This window comes from Mobula hypostoma, chromosome X1, assembly GCF_963921235.1.
Source record: "Mobula hypostoma chromosome X1, sMobHyp1.1, whole genome shotgun sequence".
NCBI classification, from domain to species: Eukaryota; Metazoa; Chordata; class Chondrichthyes; order Myliobatiformes; family Myliobatidae; genus Mobula; species Mobula hypostoma.
The window spans coordinates 70,824,707-70,847,306 of NC_086128.1; the positions used below are offsets into that span (position 1 = coordinate 70,824,707).

General features: G+C 56.4%; 1 protein-coding gene across 3 annotated transcripts in view; it reads right to left on the minus strand.

The window, feature by feature from the left end:
• The window catches only part of psmc3ip (PSMC3 interacting protein), a 202,177-nt gene that overhangs the window by 98,564 nt on the left and 81,013 nt on the right, over positions 1 to 22,600 (minus strand). For all 3 annotated transcript variants that reach the window (XM_063036986.1, XM_063036984.1, XM_063036985.1), the window contains exons 2-3: positions 5,423 to 5,523; positions 2,724 to 2,824 (exon numbers count right to left, since the gene is read on the minus strand). In XM_063036986.1, coding sequence (XP_062893056.1) covers positions 2,724 to 2,824; positions 5,423 to 5,447 — 126 coding nt within the window. In that variant the 5' untranslated portion in view covers positions 5,448 to 5,523. The remainder of the gene's footprint in view (positions 1 to 2,723; positions 2,825 to 5,422; positions 5,524 to 22,600) is intronic.

Below are 22,600 nucleotides of genomic sequence, written 5' to 3' on the forward strand. Positions count from 1 at the left end.
GTAGAGATGGGGGGGTCAGTGGGTAGAGATGGTGATGGGGGGTCAGTGGGTGGTGATGGTGATGGGGGGTCAGTGGGTGGTGATGGGGGGTCAGTGGGTAGAGACGAGGGGTCAGTGGGTAGAGAGGGGGGTCAGTGGGTAGAGAGGGGGGGACAGTGGGTAGAGACGCGGGGGACAGTGGGTAGAGATGGGGGGACAGTGGGTGGTGATGGTGATGGGGTGGTGATGGTGATGGGGGGGTCAGTGGGTAGAGATGGGGGGGTCAGTGGGTAGAGAGGGGGGTCAGTGGGTAGAGAGGGGGGGTCAGTGGGTAGAGAGGGGGGGTCAGTGGGTAGAGGGGGGGTCAGTGGGTGGTGATGGCGGGGTCAGTGGGTGGTGATGGGGGGGTCAGTGGGTGGTGATGGGGGGACAGTGGGTAGAGATGGGGGACAGTGGGTAGAGAGGGGGGTCAGTGGGTAGAGAGGGGGGTCAGTGGGTAGAGATGGGGGGTCAGTGGGTAGAGATGGGGGGACAGTGGGTAGAGATGGGGGGGACAGTGGGTGGTGATGGTGATGGGGGGGTCAGTGGGTAGAGATGGGGGGGTCAGTGGGTAGAGATGGGGGGTCAGTGGGTAGAGATGGGGGGTCAGTGGGTAGAGATGGGGGGTCAGTGGGTAGAGAGGGGGGTCAGTGGGTGGTGATGGTGATGGGGGGGTCAGTGGGTAGAGACGGGGGGTGTCAGTGGGTGGTAATGGGGGACAGTGGGTAGAGATGGGGGGGTCAGTGGGTAGAGATCGGGGGTCAGTGGGTAGAGATGGGGGTGTCAGTGGGTGGGGGGGTCAGTGGGTGGTTATGGGGGGGTCAGTGGGTGGAGATGGGGGGGTCAGTGGGCGGTGATGGGGGACAGTGGGTAGAGATGGGGGGACAGTGGGTGGTGATGGTGATGGGGGGTCAGTGGGTAGAGATAGGGGGTCATTGGGTAGAGAGGGGGGTCAGTGGGTAGAGACGGGGGTCAGTGGGTAGAGACGGGGGGTGTCAGTCGGTGGAGACGGGGGGGACAGTGGGTGGAGACGGGGGGACAGTGGGTGGAGACGGGGGGGACAGTGGGTAGAGACGGGGGGGACAGTGGGTAGAGACGGGGGGTCAGTAGGTAGAGAGGGGGGGTCAGTGGGTAGAGATGGGGGGTCAGTGGGTAGAGATGCGGGGGGTCAGTGGGTAGAGATGCAGGGGGTCAGTGGGTAGAGAGGGGGGGTCAGTGGGTAGAGATGGGGGGACAGTGGGTAGAGATGGGGGGGACAGTGGGTAGAGATGGGGGGACAGTGGGTAGAGATGGGGGGACAGTGGGTAGAGATGGTGATGGGGGGGTCAGTGGGTAGAGATGGGGGGGTCAGAGGGTAGAGATGGGGGGGTCAGTGGGTAGAGATAGGGGGTCATTGAGTGTAGAGGGGGGGTCAGTGGGTAGAGAGGGGGGGTCAGTGGGTAGAGGGGGGGGTCAGTGGGTAGAGAGGGGGGGTCAGTGGGTAGAGATGGGGGGGTCAGTCGGTGGAGACGGGGGGGTGTCAGTGGGTGGAGACGTGGGGACAGTGGGTAGAGATGGGGGGGTCAGTGGGTAAAGATGGGGGGTCAGTTGGTATGGGGGGTCAGTTGGTAGAGATGGTGATTTAGGGTCAGTGGGTAGAGGGGGGGGTCAGTGGGTAGAGATGGGTCAGTGGGTAGAGAGGGGGGTCAGTGGGTAGAGATGGGGGGTCAGTGGGTAGAGATGGGGGGTCAGTGGGTAGAGATGGGGGGTCAGTTGGTGGTGATGGTAATGGGGGGTCAGTGGGTAGAGATGGGGGTGTCAGTGGGTAGAGACGGGGGGGTCAGTGGGTAGAGACGGGGGGTCAGTGGGTAGAGACGGGGGGGTCAGTGGGTAGAGATGGGAGGGTCAGTGGGTAGAGACGGGGGGTCAGTTGTTAGAGATGGGGGGGTCAGTGGGTAGAGATGGGGGGGTCAGTGGGTGGTGATGGTGGGGACAGTGGGTAGAGACGGGGGGTCAGTGGGTAGAGATGGGAGGGTCAGTGGGTAGAGACGGGGGGTCAGTTGTTAGAGATGGGGGGGTCAGTGGGTAGAGATGGGGGGGGTCAGTGGGTGGTGATGGTGGGGACAGTGGGTAGAGACGGGGGGTCAGTGGGTAGAGATGGGAGGGTCAGTGGGTAGAGACGGGGGGTCAGTTGTTAGAGATGGGGGGGTCAGTGGGTAGAGATGGGGGGGTCAATGGGTGGTGATGGTGGGGACAGTGGGTAGAGACGGGGGGTCAGTGGGTAGAGATGGGAGGGTCAGTGGGTAGAGACGGGGGGTCAGTTGTTAGAGATGGGGGGGTCAGTGGGTAGAGATGGGGGGGGTCAGTGGGTGGTGATGGTGGGGACAGTGGATTCGATGACACAGGCCAGTGACAGTAAACCTGGCTCTTATTCATTTCCGTTTGCCGTCTTTCCCATCCACATTGTGAACTGAACAAGCTTCCCTCCCCCCCCGTCAATCCTGAAAACCATCCTCAACATCAATGACTTTGTGTTCGTTTAAATTACGTCCACAGAAATTCAATAAATTTTATTCCGCATTTTTAAACTTCTGGGTTTGAAAAATTCGACTGATCGGCCGGGGAAGCTGTGGACAAATAACCCTCAGAAGTTGCTGAACTCAGACACAGCATGTTAAATCATCGGCAAACGGGTGTACAGTCCCGTAACACCAAATCCATCTTACCGTTTTCCCAAAATGGTGCTCTCGCTGGAGATTCCCGAAAACATCCTGAGCACTGTAGGGCCGATTCTGATCGGTCAAATACTTCAAAATAACTGACGTAGCTGAAAAAATAATCACAACTCCACGTTAATTTAAACAAGAGTGTATTCCTTTTCATATACACACCCTTAGATTGATCCGACTCAGTCATGGGCTAAGAGAACCGTCCTTTCAAGTTTTATTTAAATTTCAGAATAATGGGTGAGCTTATTGAGACGTAAACGATGCTGAAGGAGAACGTCAGGATAGACGCTAAAATGTTTTCAGTGTGAGAGACTCAAATGATGGGGGATCGGGCATAGTTTAAAGGGACAGACATTTGAAATTGGTAAAAAGGTGAACTGAAAGCTCTTCCCGCACCTCGGGTGGCAACTTCGCCGCTCCCTTACGCGTCGTCTGTGTCATGAGGCCGAGCTGCTGGCTCGATGGTCAGCCCAGCACGGGTGGAACTCGTGCAAGGATCTGGCTGGCCTCACACCCTGGGCCTCCCGCCCCGAAGTCTGCTGTGCCTGCCACTACACTGGTGCAGAAGAGGTTCTGGGCGGAAATTTGGTTTGGCAGAGGATGTCGAATCTCTGAAATTTCCGACCCCACTGTGTTGCGGCCACTAAATCATCGGGCAAGCTTAAGATGGAGGTAGATTGTCTTTGTTTTTTTTTGGAACAGTCAGCGAATTGAGGACTGTGGGTGCTCACACGGAAGAGTCAGGGGCCAACACAGATCAGCCATGATCATATTGAATGGTGGGGCAACCGAGGGGTCAGGAAGCCTACTCACATTTGTAGGTCCTTGCAACTCAGTCATTAGACAGATGTCATTTCACTGCCTCTCTTGGGGGGAAAGAACCACACTTACGCTTTCTAACGTCAATTCTGGGCTGTATACAAAGATTTTTTTTTGTGTGCCACACTCTGCCCGAGCCTCGGCGACCACTTTTTCAAGTGGTTGTCTTGGAGGAAAGTTTCTGTGAGCGGTCCCCCACGTCCTTCTCACAGCGCAGTGTTTTTTTTTTAAACGAGGCTATGTTGCGAGCTCGACACTCAACCCGGCAGGGACGGAAAGCGTGCCCGGGAGCAGCCCGACTGGATTCGAACTCGGGAACCTCCGTACCGGAGTCCAGCGCTGATGTCACTGCGCCACCGGCCAGCTACGAAGATTACTGTGCTTATTCCTGGCCACGTATTTAAGTTTGGTCCCAGTGCAGGTTGATGGGAGTAGACAGTTTTAATGTTTCAGCACAGACTAGATGGGCCAAAGAACTTGTTTTTACGCCGTACTTTTCTGGGACTCCATGACTTCTGTCAGCATTCAGGTCTTCCACATCCAAGTCCAAATTTTTAATCAGATATTGCAAACAGAACTTGCCACACAGCCCTTCTTTTAAAAAAAAACAGCTGATCATAGGAATCTGGGATCATCAGAGGTCACACAGATTCAACCTGACCAACTGGCTTTTGATTTCCACTGCTGAGCTAATTTTGGGTTAAAAATGTCCATTTCCCCCGAGATTTAATATTTTTTGGCACAAAAAAAAACTGCTGGAGGAACTCAGCAGATCTGACAGCGCCTGCACCAGGATCTGATTTTAGATCAGTCTGTCCGTCATGTGAGATGGAATACCCCCTTAAAATCCTCATGTTTGATACCTGCATTCAAGTTGCTTTTTTTTAAAAAATATATAAAACTGCAAACAGGCCAAATTTAAGTATCATGGAAAATTTGAGTAGGATTGGCCTATCACCTGCAACGGATACAGAACAGCCACTCTCACCCTAATGTCCTTAGCAACCCTTATCTTCCCCAACCCATTTCCCCACTCACACCCCCAGAAATCCCTTTCTCGATCTCGAGTCCAAGATCAATTCCCCTCTAAAAGCCTCAGAAATCCCATTCTCAATCTCCTTGAGTCCAAGATCAATTCCCCTCTAAAAGCCTCAGAAATCCCTTTCACAATCTCCTTGTTTCCCTAACCCAATTCCCCCTCACACCTTCAGAAATCTCTTTCTCAATCTCCTTGAGTCCAAGATCAATTCCCCCTAACAGCCTCAGAAATCCCTTTCTCAATCTCGATTCCAAGATCAAATCCCCAAACAGCCTCAGAAATCCCTTTCACAATCTCCTTGATTCCCAGCCGAGTTCCCCACTCACACCCTCAGAAATCCCTTTCACATTCTCCTTGTTTCCCCAACCCAATTCCCCCTCACACCTTCAGAAATCATTTTCTCAATCTCCTTGAGTCCAAGATCAATTCCCCTCTAACAGCCTCAGAAATCCCTTTCACAATCTCGTTTCCGCAACCCATTTCCCCCTCACACCCTCAGAAATCCCTTTCACAATCTCGTTTCCGCAACCCATTTCCCCCTCACACCCTCAGAAATCCCTTTCACAATCTCGTTTCCGCAACCCATTTGCCCCTCACACCCTCAGAAATCCCTTTCACAATCTCGTTTCCGCAACCCATTTCCCCCTCACACCCTCAGAAATCCCTTTCACAATCTCGTTTCCGCAACCCATTTCCCCCTCACACCCTCAGAAATCCCTTTCACAATCTCGTTTCCGCAACCCACTTGCCCCTCACACCCTCAGAAATCCCTTTCACAATCTCGTTTCCGCAACCCATTTGCCCCTCACACCCTCAGAAATCCCTTTCACGATCTCACCTGTGGAATCCTTCTGTTTACTCATGGTGTCTGTCCCTCACGGCGAGTGCAGACTGACACGGACCACGGATGAAGCCTTCCAATACGATATCCCTGAAACACTGGATCGGAACAAGGTTATCTCTCAAACACACTGGCCAGGGATACGGACCACTCAACCTGTCTCTCCCTCCCTCCATCACCCTCATCCGGACAGGGACACTCACACACTCTCCCTCTCCCCCGGACACGGACACTCACACTGTCTCTCTCTCTCTCTCACCCGGACAGGGACACTCACACTGTCTCTCTCTCTCTCACCCGGACAGGGACACTCACACTGTCTCTCTCTCTCTCTCTCTCACCCGGACAGGGACACTCACACTGTCTCTCTCTCTCTCTCCCCCGGACACGGACACTCACACTGTCTCTCTCTCTCTCTCACCCGGACAGGGAGACTCACACTGTGTCTCTCTCTCTCTCTCTCGCACCCAGACAGGGACACTCACACTGTCTCTCTCTCTCTCACCCGGACAACGACACTCACACTGTCTCTCTCTCTCTCACCCGGACAGGGACACTCACACTGTCTCTCTCTCTCTCACCCGGACAGGGACACTCACACTGTCTCTCTCTCTCTCACCCGGACAGGGACACTCACACTGTCTCTCTCTCTCTCTCACCCGGACAGGGACACTCACACTGTCTCTCTCTCTCTCTCACCCGGACAGGGACACTCACACTGTCTCTCTCTCTCTCTCACCCGGACAGGGACACTCACACTGTCTCTCTCTCTCTCTCACCCGGACAGGGACACTCACACTGTCTCTCTCTCTCTCTCTCTCACCCGGACAGGGACACTCACACTGTCTCTCTCTCTCTCTCTCTCTCTCTCTCACCCGGACAGGGACACTCACACTGTCTCTCTCTCTCTCACCCGGACAGGGACACTCACACTGTCTCTCTCTCTCTCTGACCCGGACAGGGACACTCACACTGTCTCTCTCTCTCTCTCACCCGGACAGGGACACTCACACTGTCTCTCTCTCTCTCTCTCTCTCACCCGGACAGGGACACTCACACGGTCTCTCTCTCTCTCTCTCTCTCACCCGGACAGGGACACTCACACTGTCTCTCTCTCTCTCTCACCCGGACAGGGACACTCACACTGTCTCTCTCTCTCTCTCACCCGGACAGGGACACTCACACTGTCTCTCTCTCTCTCTCTCACCCGGACAGGGACACTCACACTGTCTCTCTCTCTCTCTCACCCAGACAGGGACACTCACACTGTCTCTCTCTCTCTCTCTCACCCGGACAGGGACACTCACACTGTCTCTCTCTCTCTCACCCGGACAGGGACACTCACACTGTCTCTCTCTCTCTCTCACCCGGACAGGGACACTCACACTGTCTCTCTCTCTCTCTCTCACCCGGACAGGGACACTCACACTGTCTCTCTCTCTCTCACCCGGACACGGACACTCACACTGTCTCTCTCTCTCTCACCCGGACAGGGACACTCACACTGTCTCTCTCTCTCTCTCACCCGGACAGGGACACTCACACTGTCTCTCTCTCTCTCTCACCCGAACAGGGACACTCACACTGTCTCTCTCTCACCCGGACAGGGACACTCACACTGTCTCTCTCTCTCTCTCACCCGGACACGGACACTCACACTGTCTCTCTCTCTCTCACCCGGACAGGGACACTCACACTGTCTCTCTCTCTCTCTCACCCGGACAGGGACACTCACACTGTCTCTCTCTCTCTCTCACCCGGACAGGGACACTCACAGTGTCTCTCTCTCTCTCTCCCCCGGACAGGGACACTCACACTGTCTCTCTCTCTCTCTCTCACCCGGACAGGGACACTCACACTGTCTCTCTCTCTCTCTCACCCGGACAGGGACACTCACACTGTCTCTCTCTCTCTCTCTCTCTCACCCGGACAGGGACACTCACACTGTCTCTCTCTCTCTCTCTCTCTCTCTCACCCGGACAGGGACACTCACACTGTCTCTCTCTCTCTCTCTCACCCGGACAGGGACACTCACACTGTCTCTCTCTCTCTTTCTCTCTCTCTCTCACCCGGACAGGGACACTCACACTGTCTCTCTCTCTCTCTCTCTCTCACCCGGACAGGGACACTCACACTGTCTCTCTCTCTCTCACCCGGACAGGGACACTCACACTGTCTCTCTCTCTCTCACCCGGACAGGGACACTCACACTGTCTCTCTCTCTCTCACCCGGACAGGGACACTCACACTGTCTCTCTCTCTCTCTCACCCGGACAGGGACACTCACACTGTCTCTCTCTCTCTCTCTCACCCGGACAGGGACACTCACACTGTCTCTCTCTCTCTCTCTCACCCGGACAGGGACACTCACACTGTCTCTCTCTCTCTCTCTCTTACCCGGACAGGGACACTCACACTGTCTCTCTCTCTCTCTCTCTCTCTCACCCGGACAGGGACACTCACACTGTCTCTCTCTCTCTCTCTCTCACACGGACAGGGACACTCACACTGTCTCTCTCTCTCTCACCCGGACAGGGACACTCACACTGTCTCTCTCTCTCTCACCCGGACAGGGACACTCACACTGTCTCTCTCTCTCTCTCACCCAGACAGGGACACTCACACTGTCTCTCTCTCTCTCACCCGGACAGGGACACTCACACTGTCTCTCTCTCTCTCACACGGACAGGGACACTCACACTGTCTCTCTCTCTCTCACCCGGACAGGGACACTCATACTGTCTCTCTCTCTCTCACACGGACAGGGACACTCACACTGTCTCTCTCTCTCTCTCTCACCCGGACAGGGACACTCACACCGTCTCTCTCTCTCACCCGGACAGGGACACTCACACCGTCTCTCTCTCTCTCACCCGGACAGGGACACTCACACTGTCTCTCTCTCTCTCTCTCACCCGGACAGGGACACTCACACTGTCTCTCTCTCTCTCTCTCACCCGGACAGGGACACTCACACTGTCTCTCTCTCTCTCTCTCTTACCCGGACAGGGACACTCACACTGTCTCTCTCTCTCTCACCCGGACAGGGACACTCACACTGTCTCTCTCTCTCTCACCCGGACAGGGACACTCACTGTCTCTCTCTCTCTCACCCGGACAGGGACACTCACACTGTCTCTCTCTCTCTCTCTCTCACCCGGACAGGGACACTCACACTGTCTCTCTCTGTCTCTCTCTCACCCGGACAGGGACACTCACACTGTCTCTCTCTCTCTCACCCGGACAGGGACACTCACACTGTCTCTCTCTCTCTCTCACCCGGACAGGGACACTCACACTGTCTCTCTCTCTCTCTCACCCGGACAGGGACACTCACACTGTCTCTCTCTCTCTCACCCGGACAGGGACACTCACACTGTCTCTCTCTCTCTCTCTCACCCGGACAGGGACACTCACACTATCGCTCTCTCTCTCTCTCTCTCACCCGTACAGGGACACTCACACTGTCTCTCTCTCTCTCTCACCCGGACAGGGACACTCACAGTGTCTCTCTCTCTCTCCCCCGGACAGGGACACTCACACTGTCTCTCTCTCTCTCTCTCTCACCCGGACAGGGACACTCACACTGTCTCTCTCTCTCTCTCACCCGGACAGGGACACTCACACTGTCTCTCTCTCTCTCACCCGGACAGGGACACTCACACTGTCTCTCTCTCTCTCTCTCACCCGGACAGGGACACTCACACTGTCTCTCTCTCTCTCTCACCCGGACAGGGACACTCACACTGTCTCTCTCTCTCTCACCCGGACAGGGACACTCACACTGTCTCTATCTCTCTCTCTCACCCGGACAGGGACACTCACACTGTCTCTCTCTCTCTCACCCGGACAGGGACACTCACACTGTCTCTCTCTCTCTCTCTCACCCGGACAGGGACACTCACACTGTCGCTCTCTCTCTCTCTCTCTCTCACCCGTACAGGGACACTCACACTGTCTCTCTCTCTCTCTCACCCGGACAGGGACACTCACAGTGTCTCTCTCTCTCTCCCCCGGACAGGGACACTCACACTGTCTCTCTCTCTCTCTCTCACCCGGACAGGGACACTCACACTGTCTCTCTCTCTCTCTCACCCGGACAGGGACACTCACACTGTCTCTCTCTCTCTCACCCGGACAGGGACACTCACACTGTCTCTCTCTCTCTCTCACCCGGACAGGGACACTCACACTGTCTCTCTCTCTCTCTCACCCGGACAGGGACACTCACACTGTCTCTCTCTCTCTCACCCGGACAGGGACACTCACACTGTCTCTATCTCTCTCTCTCACCCGGACAGGGACACTCACACTGTCTCTCTCTCTCTCTCTCACCCGGACAGGGACACTCACACTGTCGCTCTCTCTCTCTCTCTCTCACCCGTACAGGGACACTCACACTGTCTCTCTCTCTCTCTCACCCGGACAGGGACACTCACACTGTCTCTCTCTCTCTCTCACCCGGACAGGGACACTCACACTGTCTCTCTCTCTCTCTCACCCGGACAGGGACACTCACACTCTCTCTCTCTCTCTCTCTCTCTCACCCGTACAGGGACACTCACACTGTCTCTCTCTCTCTCTCACCCGGACAGGGACACTCACACTGTCTCTCTCTCTCTCACCCGGACAGGGACACTCACACTGTCTCTATCTCTCTCTCTCACCCGGACAGGGACACTCACACTGTCTCTCTCTCTCTCACCCGGACAGGGACACTCACACTGTCTCTCTCTCTCTCTCTCACCCGGACAGGGACACTCACACTGTCGCTCTCTCTCTCTCTCTCTCACCCGGACAGGGACACTCACACTGTCTCTCTCTCTCTCTCACCCGGACAGGGACACTCACAGTGTCTCTCTCTCTCTCCCCCGGACAGGGACACTCACACTGTCTCTCTCTCTCTCTCTCACCCGGACAGGGACACTCACACTGTCTCTCTCTCTCACCCGGACAGGGACACTCACACTGTCTCTCTCTCTCTCTCTCTCACCCGGACAGGGACACTCACACTGTCTCTCTCTCTCTCTCTCTCACCCGGACAGGGACACTCACACTGTCTCTCTCTCTCTCTCTCTCACCCGGACAGGGACACTCACACTGTCTCTCTCTCTCTCTCTCACCCGGACAGGGACACTCACACTGTCTCTCTCTCTCTCTCACCCGGACAGGGACACTCACACTGTCTCTCTCTCTCTCACCCGGACAGGGACACTCACACTGTCTCTATCGCTCTCTCTCACCCGGACAGGGACACTCACACTGTCTCTCTCTCTCTCTCTCACCCGGACAGGGACACTCACACTGTCGCTCTCTCTCTCTCTCTCTCTCACCCGTACAGGGACACTCACACTGTCTCTCTCTCTCTCTCACCCGGACAGGGACACTCACAGTGTCTCTCTCTCTCTCCCCCGGACAGGGACACTCACACTGTCTCTCTCTCTCTCTCTCACCCGGACAGGGACACTCACACTGTCTCTCTCTCTCTCTCACCCGGACAGGGACACTCACACTGTCTCTCTCTCTCTCACCCGGACAGGGACACTCACACTGTCTCTCTCTCTCTCTCACCCGGACAGGGACACTCACACTGTCTCTCTCTCTCTCTCACCCGGACAGGGACACTCACACTGTCTCTCTCTCTCTCACCCGGACAGGGACACTCACACTGTCTCTATCTCTCTCTCTCACCCGGACAGGGACACTCACACTGTCTCTCTCTCTCTCTCACCCGGACAGGGACACTCACACTGTCTCTCTCTCTCACCCGGACAGGGACACTCACACTGTCTCTCTCTCTCTCTCTCTCTCTCTCTCACCCGGACAGGGACACTCACACCGTCTCTCTCTCTCTCACCCGGACAGGGACACTCACACTATCTCTCTCTCTCTCACCCGGACAGGGACACTCACACTGTCTCTCTCTCTCACCCGGACAGGGACACTCACACTGTCTCTCTCACCCGGACAGGGACACTCACACTGTCTCTCTCTCTGACCCGGACAGGGACACTCACACTGTCTCTCTCTCTCTCTCTCTCTCTCACCCGGACAGGGACACTCAGACTGTCTCTCTCTCTCTCTCTCACCCGGACAGGGACACTCACACTGTCTCTCTCTCTCTCTCACCCGGACAGGGACACTCAGACTGTCTCTCTCTCTCTCTCTCACCCGGACAGGGACACTCACACTGTCTCTCTCTCTCTCTCTCTCACACGTACAGGGACACTCACACTGTCTCTCTCACTCTCTCTCACCCGGACAGGGACACTCACACTGTCTCTCTCTCTCACCCGGACAGGGACACTCACACTGTCTCTCTCTCTCTCTCTCTCACCCGGACAGGGACACTCACACTGTCTCTCTCTCTCTCTCTCTCACCCGGACAGGGACACTCACACTGTCTCTCTCTCTCACACCCGGACAGGGACACTCACACTGTCTCTCTCTCTCTCACCCGGACAGGGACACTCACACTGTCTCTCTCTCTCTCTCTCACCCGGACAGGGACACTCACACTGTCTCTCTCTCTCTCTCACCCGGACAGGGACACTCACACTGTCTCTCTCTCTCTCTCACCCGGACAGTGACACTCACACTGTCTCTCTCTCTCTCTCACCCGGACAGGGACACTCACACTGTCTCTCTCTCTCTCTCACCCGGACAGGGACACTCACACTGTCTCTCTCTCTCTCTCACACGGACAGGGACACTCACACTGTCTCTCTCTCTCTCACCCGGACAGGGACACTCACACCGTCTCTCTCTCTCACCCGGACAGGGACACTCACACCGTCTCTCTCTCTCTCACCCGGACAGGGACACTCACACTGTCTCTCTCTCTCTCTCACCCGGACAGGGACACTCACACTGTCTCTCTCTCTCTCTCTCACCCGGACAGGGACACTCACACTGTCTCTCTCTCTCTCACCCGGACAGGGACACTCACACTGTCTCTCTCTCTCTCTCTCTCACCCGGACAGGGACACTCACACTGTCTCTCTCTCTCTCACCCAGACAGGGACACTCACACTGTCTCTCTCTCTCTCACCCGGACAGGGACACTCACACTGTCTCTCTCTCTCTCTCTCTCTCACCCGGACAGGGACACTCACACTGTCTCTCTCTCTCTCTCTCTCACCCGGACAGGGACACTCACACTGTCTCTCTCTCTCTCTCTCACCCGGACAGGGACACTCACACTGTCTCTCTCTCTCTCTCTCTCACCCGGACAGGGACACTCACACTGTCTCTCTCTCTCTCTCTCTCACCCGGACAGGGACACTCACACTGTCTCTCTCTCTCACCCGGACAGGGACACTCACACTGTCTCTCTCTCTCTCTCTCTCTCACCCGGACAGGGACACTCACACTGTCTCTCTCTCTCTCTCACCCGGACAGGGACACTCACACTGTCTCTCTCTCTCTCACCCGGACAGGGACACTCACACTGTCTCTCTCTCTCTCACCCGGACAGGGACACTCACACTGTCTCTCTCTCTCTCACCCGGACAGGGACACTCACACTGTCTCTCTCTCTCTCTCTCTCTCACCCAGACAGGGACACTCACACTGTCACTCTCTCTCTCTCTCACCCGGACAGGGACACTCACACTGTCTCTCTCTCTCTCTCTCACCCGGACAGGGACACTCACACTGTCTCTCTCTCTCTCTCTCTCACACGGACAGGGACACTCACACTGTCTCTCTCTCTCTCACCCGGACAGGGACACTCACACTGTCTCTCTCTCTCTCACCCGGACAGGGACACTCACACTGTCTCTCTTTCTCTCTCACCCAGACAGGGACACTCACACTGTCTCTCTCTCTCTCACCCGGACAGGGACACTCACACTGTCTCTCTCTCTCTCACACGGACAGGGACACTCACACTGTCTCTCTCTCTCTCACCCGGACAGGGACACTCATACTGTCTCTCTCTCTCTCACACGGACAGGGACACTCGCACTGTCTCTCTCTCTCTCTCTCACCCGGACAGGGACACTCACACCGTCTCTCTCTCTCTCACCCGGACAGGGACACTCACACTGTCTCTCTCTCTCTCTCTCACCCGGACAGGGACACTCACACTGTCTCTCTCTCTCTCTCTCTCACCCGGACAGGGACACTCACACTGTCTCTCTCTCTCTCTCTCTCTCACCCGGACAGGGACACTCACACTGTCTCTCTCTCTCTCTCTCACCCGGACAGGGACACTCACACTGTCTCTCTCTCTCTCACCCGGACAGGGACACTCACACTGTCTCTCTCTCTCTCTCTCTCACCCGGACAGGGACACTCACACTGTCTCTCTCTCTCTCTCTCTCACCCGGACAGGGACACTCACACTGTCTCTCTCTCTCTCTCACCCGGACAGGGACACTCACACTGTCTCTCTCTCTCTCACCTGGACAGGGACACTCACACTGTCTCTCTCTCTCACCCGGACAGGGACACTCACACTGTCTCTCTCTCTCACCCGGACAGGGACACTCACACTGTCTCTCTCGCTCTCTCTCACCCGGACAGGGACACTCACACTGTCTCTCTCTCTCTCTCTCACCCGGACAGGGACACTCACACTGTCTCTCTCTCTCTCACCCGGACAGGGACACTCACACTGTCTCTCTCTCTCTCACCCGGACAGGGACACTCACACTGTCTCTCTCTCTCTCTCTCTCACACGGATAGGGACACTCACACTGTCTCTCTCTCTCTCTGTCTCTCACCCGGACAGGGACACTCACAGTCTCTCTCTCTCACCCGGACAGGGACACTCACACTGTGTCTCTCTCTCTCTCTCACCCGGACAGGGACACTCACAGTCTCTCTCTCTCACCCGGACAGGGACTCTCACACTGTCTCTCTCTCTCTCACCCGGACAGGGACACTCACACTGTCTCTCTCTCTCTCTCTCTCACCCGGACAGGGACACTCACACTGTCTCTCTCTCTCTCTCTCTCTCACCCGGACAGGGACACTCACAATGTCTCTCTCTCTCACCCGGACAGGGACACTCACACTGTCTCTCTCTCTCTCTCACCCGGACAGGGACACTCACACTGTCTCTCTCTCTCTCACCCGGACAGGGACACTCACACTGTCTCTCTCTCTCTCACCCGGACAGGGACACTCACACTGTCTCTCTCTCTCTCTCACCCAGACAGGGACACTCACACTGTCTCTCTCTCTCTCTCTCACCCGGACAGGGACACTCACACTATCTCTCTCTCTCTCACCCGGACAGGGACACTCACACTGTCTCTCTCTCTCTCTCTCTCTCTCTCACCCAGACAGGGACACTCACACTGTCTCTCTCTCTCTCTCTCACCCGGACAGGGACACTCACACTGTCTCTCTCTCTCTCTCTCTCTCTCTCTCACACGGACAGGGACACTCACACTGTCTCTCTCTCTCTCACCCGGACAGGGACACTCACACTGTCTCTCTCTCTCTCACCCGGACAGGGACACTCACACTGTCTCTCTCTCTCTCTCTCACCCAGACAGGGACACTCACACTGTCTCTCTCTCTCTCACCCGGACAGGGACACTCACACTGTCTCTCTCTCTCTCACACGGACAGGGACACTCACACTGTCTCTCTCTCTCTCACCCGGACAGGGACACTCATACTGTCTCTCTCTCTCTCACACGGACAGGGACACTCGCACTGTCTCTCTCTCTCTCTCTCACCCGGACAGGGACACTCACACCGTCTCTCTCTCTCACCCGGACAGGGACACTCACACCGTCTCTCTCTCTCTCACCCGGACAGGGACACTCACACTGTCTCTCTCTCTCTCTCTCACCCGGACAGGGACACTCACACTGTCTCTCTCTCTCTCTCTCTCACCCGGACAGGGACACTCACACTGTCTCTCTCTCTCTCACCCGGACAGGGACACTCACACTGTCTCTCTCTCTCTCTCTCACCCGGACAGGGACACTCACACTGTCTCTCTCTCTCTCACCCGGACAGGGACACTCACACTGTCTCTCTCTCTCTCTCTCTCACCCGGACAGGGACACTCACACTGTCTCTCTCTCTCTCTCACCCGGACAGGGACACTCACACTGTCTCTCTCTCTCTCACCTGGACAGGGACACTCACACTGTCTCTCTCTCTCACCCGGACAGGGACACTCACACTGTCTCTCTCTCTCACCCGGACAGGGACACTCACACTGTCTCTCTCGCTCTCTCTCACCCGGACAGGGACACTCACACTGTCTCTCTCTCTCTCTCTCACCCGGACAGGGACACTGACACTGTCTCTCTCTCTCTCACCCGGACAGGGACACTCACACTGTCTCTCTCTCTCTCACCCGGACAGGGACACTCACACTGTCTCTCTCTCTCTCTCTCTCACACGGATAGGGACACTCACACTGTCTCTCTCTCTCTCTGTCTCTCACCCGGACAGGGACACTCACAGTCTCTCTCTCTCACCCGGACAGGGACACTCACACTGTCTCTCTCTCTCTCACCCGGACAGGGACACTCACACTGTCTCTCTCTCTCTCTCTCTCACCCGGACAGGGACACTCACACTGTCTCTCTCTCTCTCTCTCTCACCCGGACAGGGACACTCACACTGTCTCTCTCTCTCTCTCACCCGGACAGGGACACTCACACTGTCTCTCTCTCTCTCTCACCCGGACAGGGACACTCACACTGTCTCTCTCTCTCTCTCTCACCCGGACAGGGACACTCACACTGTCTCTCTCTCTCTCTCTCACCCGGACAGGGACACTCACACTGTCTCTCTCTCTCTCTCTCTCTCACCCGGACAGGGACACTCACACTGTCTCTCTCTCTCTCACCCGGACAGGGACACTCACACTGTCTCTCTCTCTCTCTCTCTCTCTCACCCGGACAGGGACACTCACACTGTCTCTCTCTCTCTCTCACCCGGACAGGGACACTCACACTGTCTCTCTCTCTCTCTCACCCGGACAGGGACACTCACACTGTCTCTCTCTCTCTCTCTCACCCGGACAGGGACACTCACACTGTCTCTCTCTCTCTCTCACCCGGACAGGGACACTCACACTGTCTCTCTCTCTCTCTCTCTCTCACCCGGACAGGGACACTCACACTGTCTCTCTCTCTCTCACCCGGACAGGGACACTCACACTGTCTCTCTCTCTCTCTCACCCGGACAGGGACACTCACACTGTCTCTCTCTCTCTCTCTCACCCGGACAGTGACACTCACACTGTCTCTCTCTCTCTCTCTCACCCAGACAGGGACACTCACACTGTCTCTCTCTCTCTCTCTCACCCGGACAGGGACACTCACACTGTCTCTCTCTCTCTCTCACCCGGACAGGGACACTCACACTGTCTCTCTCTCTCTCACACCCGGACAGGGACACTCACACTGCTCTCTCTCTCTCACCCGACAGGGACACTCACACTGTCTCTCTCTCTCTCCTCACCTGTCTCTCTCTCTCTCTCACCCGGACAGGGACACTCACACTGTCTCTCTCTCTCTCACCCGGACAGGGACACTCACACTGTCTCTCTCTCTCTCTCACCCGGACAGGGACACTCACACTGTCTCTCTCTCTCTCTCTCACCCGGACAGGGACACTCACACTGTCTCTCTCTCTCTCTCTCACCCGGACAGGGACACTCACACTGTCTCTCTCTCTCTCTCTCACCCGGACAGGGACACTCACACTGTCTCTCTCTCTCTCACCCGGACAGGGACACTCACACTGTCTCTCTCTCTCTCTCTCTCACCCGGACAGGGACACTCACACTGTCTCTCTCTCTCTCTCACCCGGACAGGGACACTCACACTGTCTCTCTCTCTCTCTCTCACCCGGACAGGGACACTCACACTGTCTCTCTCTCTCTCTCTCACCCGGACAGGGACACTCACACTGTCTCTCTCTCTCTCTCACCCGGACAGGGACACTCACACTGTCTCTCTCTCTCTCTCTCACCCGGACAGGGACACTCACACTGTCTCTCTCTCTCTCTCTCTCTCTCACCCGGACAGGGACACTCACACTGTCTCTCTCTCTCTCTCTCACCCGGACAGGGACACTCACACTGTCTCTCTCTCTCTCTCTCACCCGGACAGGGACACTCACACTGTCTCTCTCTCTCTCTCTCTCTCACCCGGACAGGGACACTCACACTGTCTCTCTCTCTCTCTCACCCGGACAGGGACACTCACACTGTCTCTCTCTCTCTCACCCGGACAGGGACACTCACACTGTCTCTCTCTCTCACCCGGACAGGGACACTCACACTGTCTCTCTCACTCTCTCCTCTCACCCGGACAGGGACACTCACACTGTCTCTCTCTCTCTGACCCGGACAGGGACACTCACACTGTCTCTCTCTCTCTCTCTCTCACCCGGACAGGGACACTCACACTGTCTCTCTCTCTCTCTCACCCGGACAGGGACACTCACACTGTCTCTCTCTCTCTCTCTCACCCGGACAGGGACACTCACACTGTCTCTCTCTCTCTCTCTCTTCACCCGGACAGGGACACTCACACTGTCTCTCTCTCTCTCTCACCCGGACAGGGACACTCACACTGTCTCTCTCTCTCTCTCTCACCCGGACAGGGACACTCACACTGTCTCTCTCTCTCTCTCACCCGGACAGGGACACTCACACTGTCTCTCTCTCTCTCTCTCACCCGGACAGGGACACTCACACTGTCTCTCTCTCTCTCTCTCTCACCCGGACAGGGACACTCACACTGTCTCTCTCTCTCTCACCCGGACAGGGACACTCACACTGTCTCTCTCTCTCTCACCCGGACAGGGACACTCACACTGTCTCTCTCTCTCTCACCCGGACAGGGACACTCACACTGTCTCTCTCTCTCTCTCACCCGGACAGGGACACTCACACTGTCTCTCTCTCTCTCACCCGGACAGGGACACTCACACTGTCTCTCTCTCTCTCTCTCACCCGGACAGGGACACTCACACTGTCTCTCTCTCTCTCACCCGGACAGGGACACTCACACTGTCTCTCTCTCTCTCTCTCACCCGGACAGGGACACTCACACTGTCTCTCTCTCTCTCTCTCTCTCACCCGGACAGGGACACTCACACTGTCTCTCTCTCTCTCACCCGGACAGGGACACTCACACTGTCTCTCTCTCTCTCACCCGGACAGGGACACTCACACTGTCTCTCTCTCTCTCACCCGGACAGGGACACTCACACTGTCTCTCTCTCTCTCACCCGGACAGGGACACTCACACTGTCTCTCTCTCTCTCTCTCACCCAGACAGGGACACTCACACTGTCTCTCTCTCTCTCTCACCCGGACAGGGACACTCACACTGTCTCTCTCTCTCTCTCACCCGGACAGGGACACTCACACTGTCTCTCTCTCTCTCTCTCACCCGGACAGGGACACTCACACTGTCTCTCTCTCTCTCACCCGGACAGGGACACTCACACTGTCTCTCTCTCTCTCTCACCCGGACAGGGACACTCACACTGTCTCTCTCTCTCTCACCCGGACAGGGACACTCACACTGTCTCTCTCTCTCTCTCTCACCCGGACAGGGACACTCACACTGTCTCTCTCTCTCTCTCTCACCCGGACAGGGACACTCACACTGTCTCTCTCTCTCTCACCCGGACAGGGACACTCACACTGTCTCTCTCTCTCTCTCACCCGGACAGGGACACTCACACTGTCTCTCTCTCTCACCCGGACAGGGACACTCACACTGTCTCTCTCCTCTCTCTCACCCGGACAGGGACACTCACACTGTCTCTCTCTCTCTCTCACCCGGACAGGGACACTCACACTGTCTCTCTCTCTCTCTCACCCGGACAGGGACACTCACACTGTCTCTCTCTCTCTCTCTCTCACCCGGACAGGGACACTCACACTGTCTCTCTCTCTCTCTGTCTCTCACCCGGACAGGGACACTCACAGTCTCTCTCTCTCTCACCCGGACAGGGACACTCACAGTGTGTCTCTCTCTCTCTCTCTCACCCGGACAGGGACACTCACAGTCTCTCTCTCTCTCTCTCACCCGGACAGGGACACTCACACTGTCTCTCTCTCTCTCTCTCTCACCCGGACAGGGACACTCACACTGTCTCTCTCTCTCTCTCTCTCACCCGGACAGGGACACTCACACTGTCTCTCTCTCTCTCTCTCTCACCCGGACAGGGACACTCACACTGTCTCTCTCTCTCTCTCACCCGGACAGGGACACTCACACTGTCGCTCTCTCTCTCTCACCCGGACAGGGACACTCACACTGTCTCTCTCTCTCTCACCCGGACAGGGACACTCACACTGTCTCTCTCTCTCACCCGGACAGGGACACTCACACTGTCTCTCTCTCTCTCTCTCACCCGGACAGGGACACTCACACTGTCTCTCTCTCTCTCTCTCTCTCTCTCACCCGGACAGGGACACTCACACTGTCCCTCTCTCTCTCACCCGGACAGGGACACTCACACTGTCTCTCTCTCTCTCTCTCACCCGGACAGGGACACTCACACTGTCTCTCTCTCTCTCTCTCTCACCCGGACAGGGACACTCACACTGTCTCTCTCTCTCTCTCTCACCCAGACAGGGACACTCACACTGTCTCTCTCTCTCTCTCAGCCGGACAGGGACACTCACACTGTCTCTCTCTCTCTCTCACGCGGACAGGGACACTCACACTGTCTCTCTCTCTCTCATCCGGACAGGGACACTCACACTGTCTCTCTCTCTCTCTCTCACCCTGACAGGGACACTCACACTGTCTCTCTCTCTCTCTCACCCGGACAGGGACACTCACACTGTCTCTCTCTCTCTCACCCGGACAGGGACACTCACACTGTCTCTCTCTCTCACCCGGACAGGGACACTCACACTGTCTCTCTCTCTCTCTCTCACCCGGACAGGGACACTCACACTCTCTCTCTCTCTCTCTCTCACCCGGACAGGGACACTCACACTGTCTCTCTCTCTCTCTCTCTCACCCGGACAGGGACACTCACACTGTCTCTCTCTCTCTCTCTCTCACCCGGACAGGGACACTCACACTGTCTCTCTCTCTCTCTCTCTCACCCGGACAGGGACACTCACACTGTCTCTCTCTGTCTCTCACCCGGACAGGGACACTCACACTGTCTCTCTTTCTCTCTCTCTCTCACCCGGACAGGGACACTCACACTGTCTCTCTCTCTCTCTCTCTCACCCGGACAGGGACACTCAGACTGTCTCTCTCACTCTCTCTCACCCGGACAGCGACACTCACAGTGTCTCTCTCTCTCTCCCCCGGACAGGGACACTCACACAGTCTCTCTCTCTCTCTCTCACCCGGACAGGGACACTCACACTGTCTCTCTCTCTCTCTCACCCGGACAGGGACACTCACACTGTCTCTCTCTCTCTCTCTCTCACCCGGACAGGGACACTCACACTGTCTCTCTCTCTCTCTCTCTCACCCGGACAGGGACACTCACACTGTCTCTCTCTCTCTCTCTCACCCGGACAGGGACACTCACACTGTCTCTCTCTCTCTCTCTCACCCGGACAGGGACACTCACACTGTCTCTCTCTCTCTCTCTCACCCGGACAGGGACACTCACACTGTCTCTCTCTCTCTCACCCGGACAGGGACACTCACACTGTCTCTCTCTCTGTCTCACCCGGACAGGGACACTCACACAGTCTCTCTCTCTCTCTCACCCGGACAGGGACACTCACACTGTCTCTCTCTCTCTCTCTCACCCGGACAGGGACACTCACACTGTCTCTCTCTCTCTCTCTCACCCGGACAGGGACACTCACACTGTCTCTCTCTCTCTCTCTCACCCGGACAGGGACACTCACACTGTCTCTCTCTCTCTCTCTCACCCGGACAGGGACACTCACACTCTCTCTCTCTCTCTGACCCGGACAGGGACACTCACACTGTCTCTCTGTCTCTCTCTCACCCAGACAGGGACACTCACACTGTCTCTCTCTCTCTGACCCGGACAGGGACACTCACACTGTCTCTCTCTCTCTCTCTCTCTCACCCGGACAGGGACACTCACACTGTCTCTCTCTCTCTCTCTCTCTCACCCGGACAGGGACACTCACACTGTCTCTCTCTGTCTCTCTCTCACCCGGACAGGGACACTCACACTGTCTCTCTCTCTCTCACCCGGACAGGGACACTCACACTGTCTCTCTCTCTCTCTCACCCGGACAGGGACACTCACACTGTCTCTCTCTCTCTCTCTCTCACCCGGACAGGGACACTCACACTGTCTCTCTCTCTCTCTCTCACCCGGACAGGGACACTCACACTGTCTCTCTCTCTCTCTCACCCGGACAGGGACACTCACACTGTCTCTCTCTCTCTCTCTCACCCGGACAGGGACACTCACACTGTCTCTCTCTCTCTCACCCGGACAGGGACACTCACACTGTCTCTCTCTCTCTCTCTCTCTCACCCGGACAGGGACACTCACACTGTCTCTCTCTCTCTCTCTCTCTCTCACCCGTACAGGGACACTCACACTGTCTCTCTCTCTCTCGCTCTCTCACCCGGACAGGGACACTCACACTGTCTCTCTCTCTCTCTCTCTCTCTCTCTCACCCGGACAGGGACACTCACACTGTCTCTCTCTCTCTCACCCGGACAGGGACACTCACACTGTCTCTCTCTCTCTCACCCGGACAGGGACACTCACACTGTCTCTCTCTCTCTCTCACCCGGACAGGGACACTCACACTGTCTCTCTCTCTCTCTCTCACCCGGACAGGGACACTCACACTGTCTCTCTCTCTCTCTCACCCGGACAGGGACACTCACACTGTCTCTCTCTCTCTCTCTCACCCGGACAGTGACACTCACACTGTCTCTCTCTCTCTCTCTCACCCGGACAGGGACACTCACACTGTCTCTCTCTCTCGCTCTCTCTCACCCGGACAGGGACACTCACACTGTCTCTCTCTCTCTCACCCGGACAGGGACACTCACACTGTCTCTCTCTCTCTCTCACCCGGACAGGGACACTCACACTGTCTCTCTCTCTCTCTCTCACCCGGACAGGGACACTCACACTGTCTCTCTCTCTCTCTCTCTCACCCGGACAGGGACACTCACACTGTCTCTCTCTCTCTCTCTCACCCAGACAGGGACACTCACACTGTCTCTCTCTCTCTCTCAGCCGGACAGGGACACT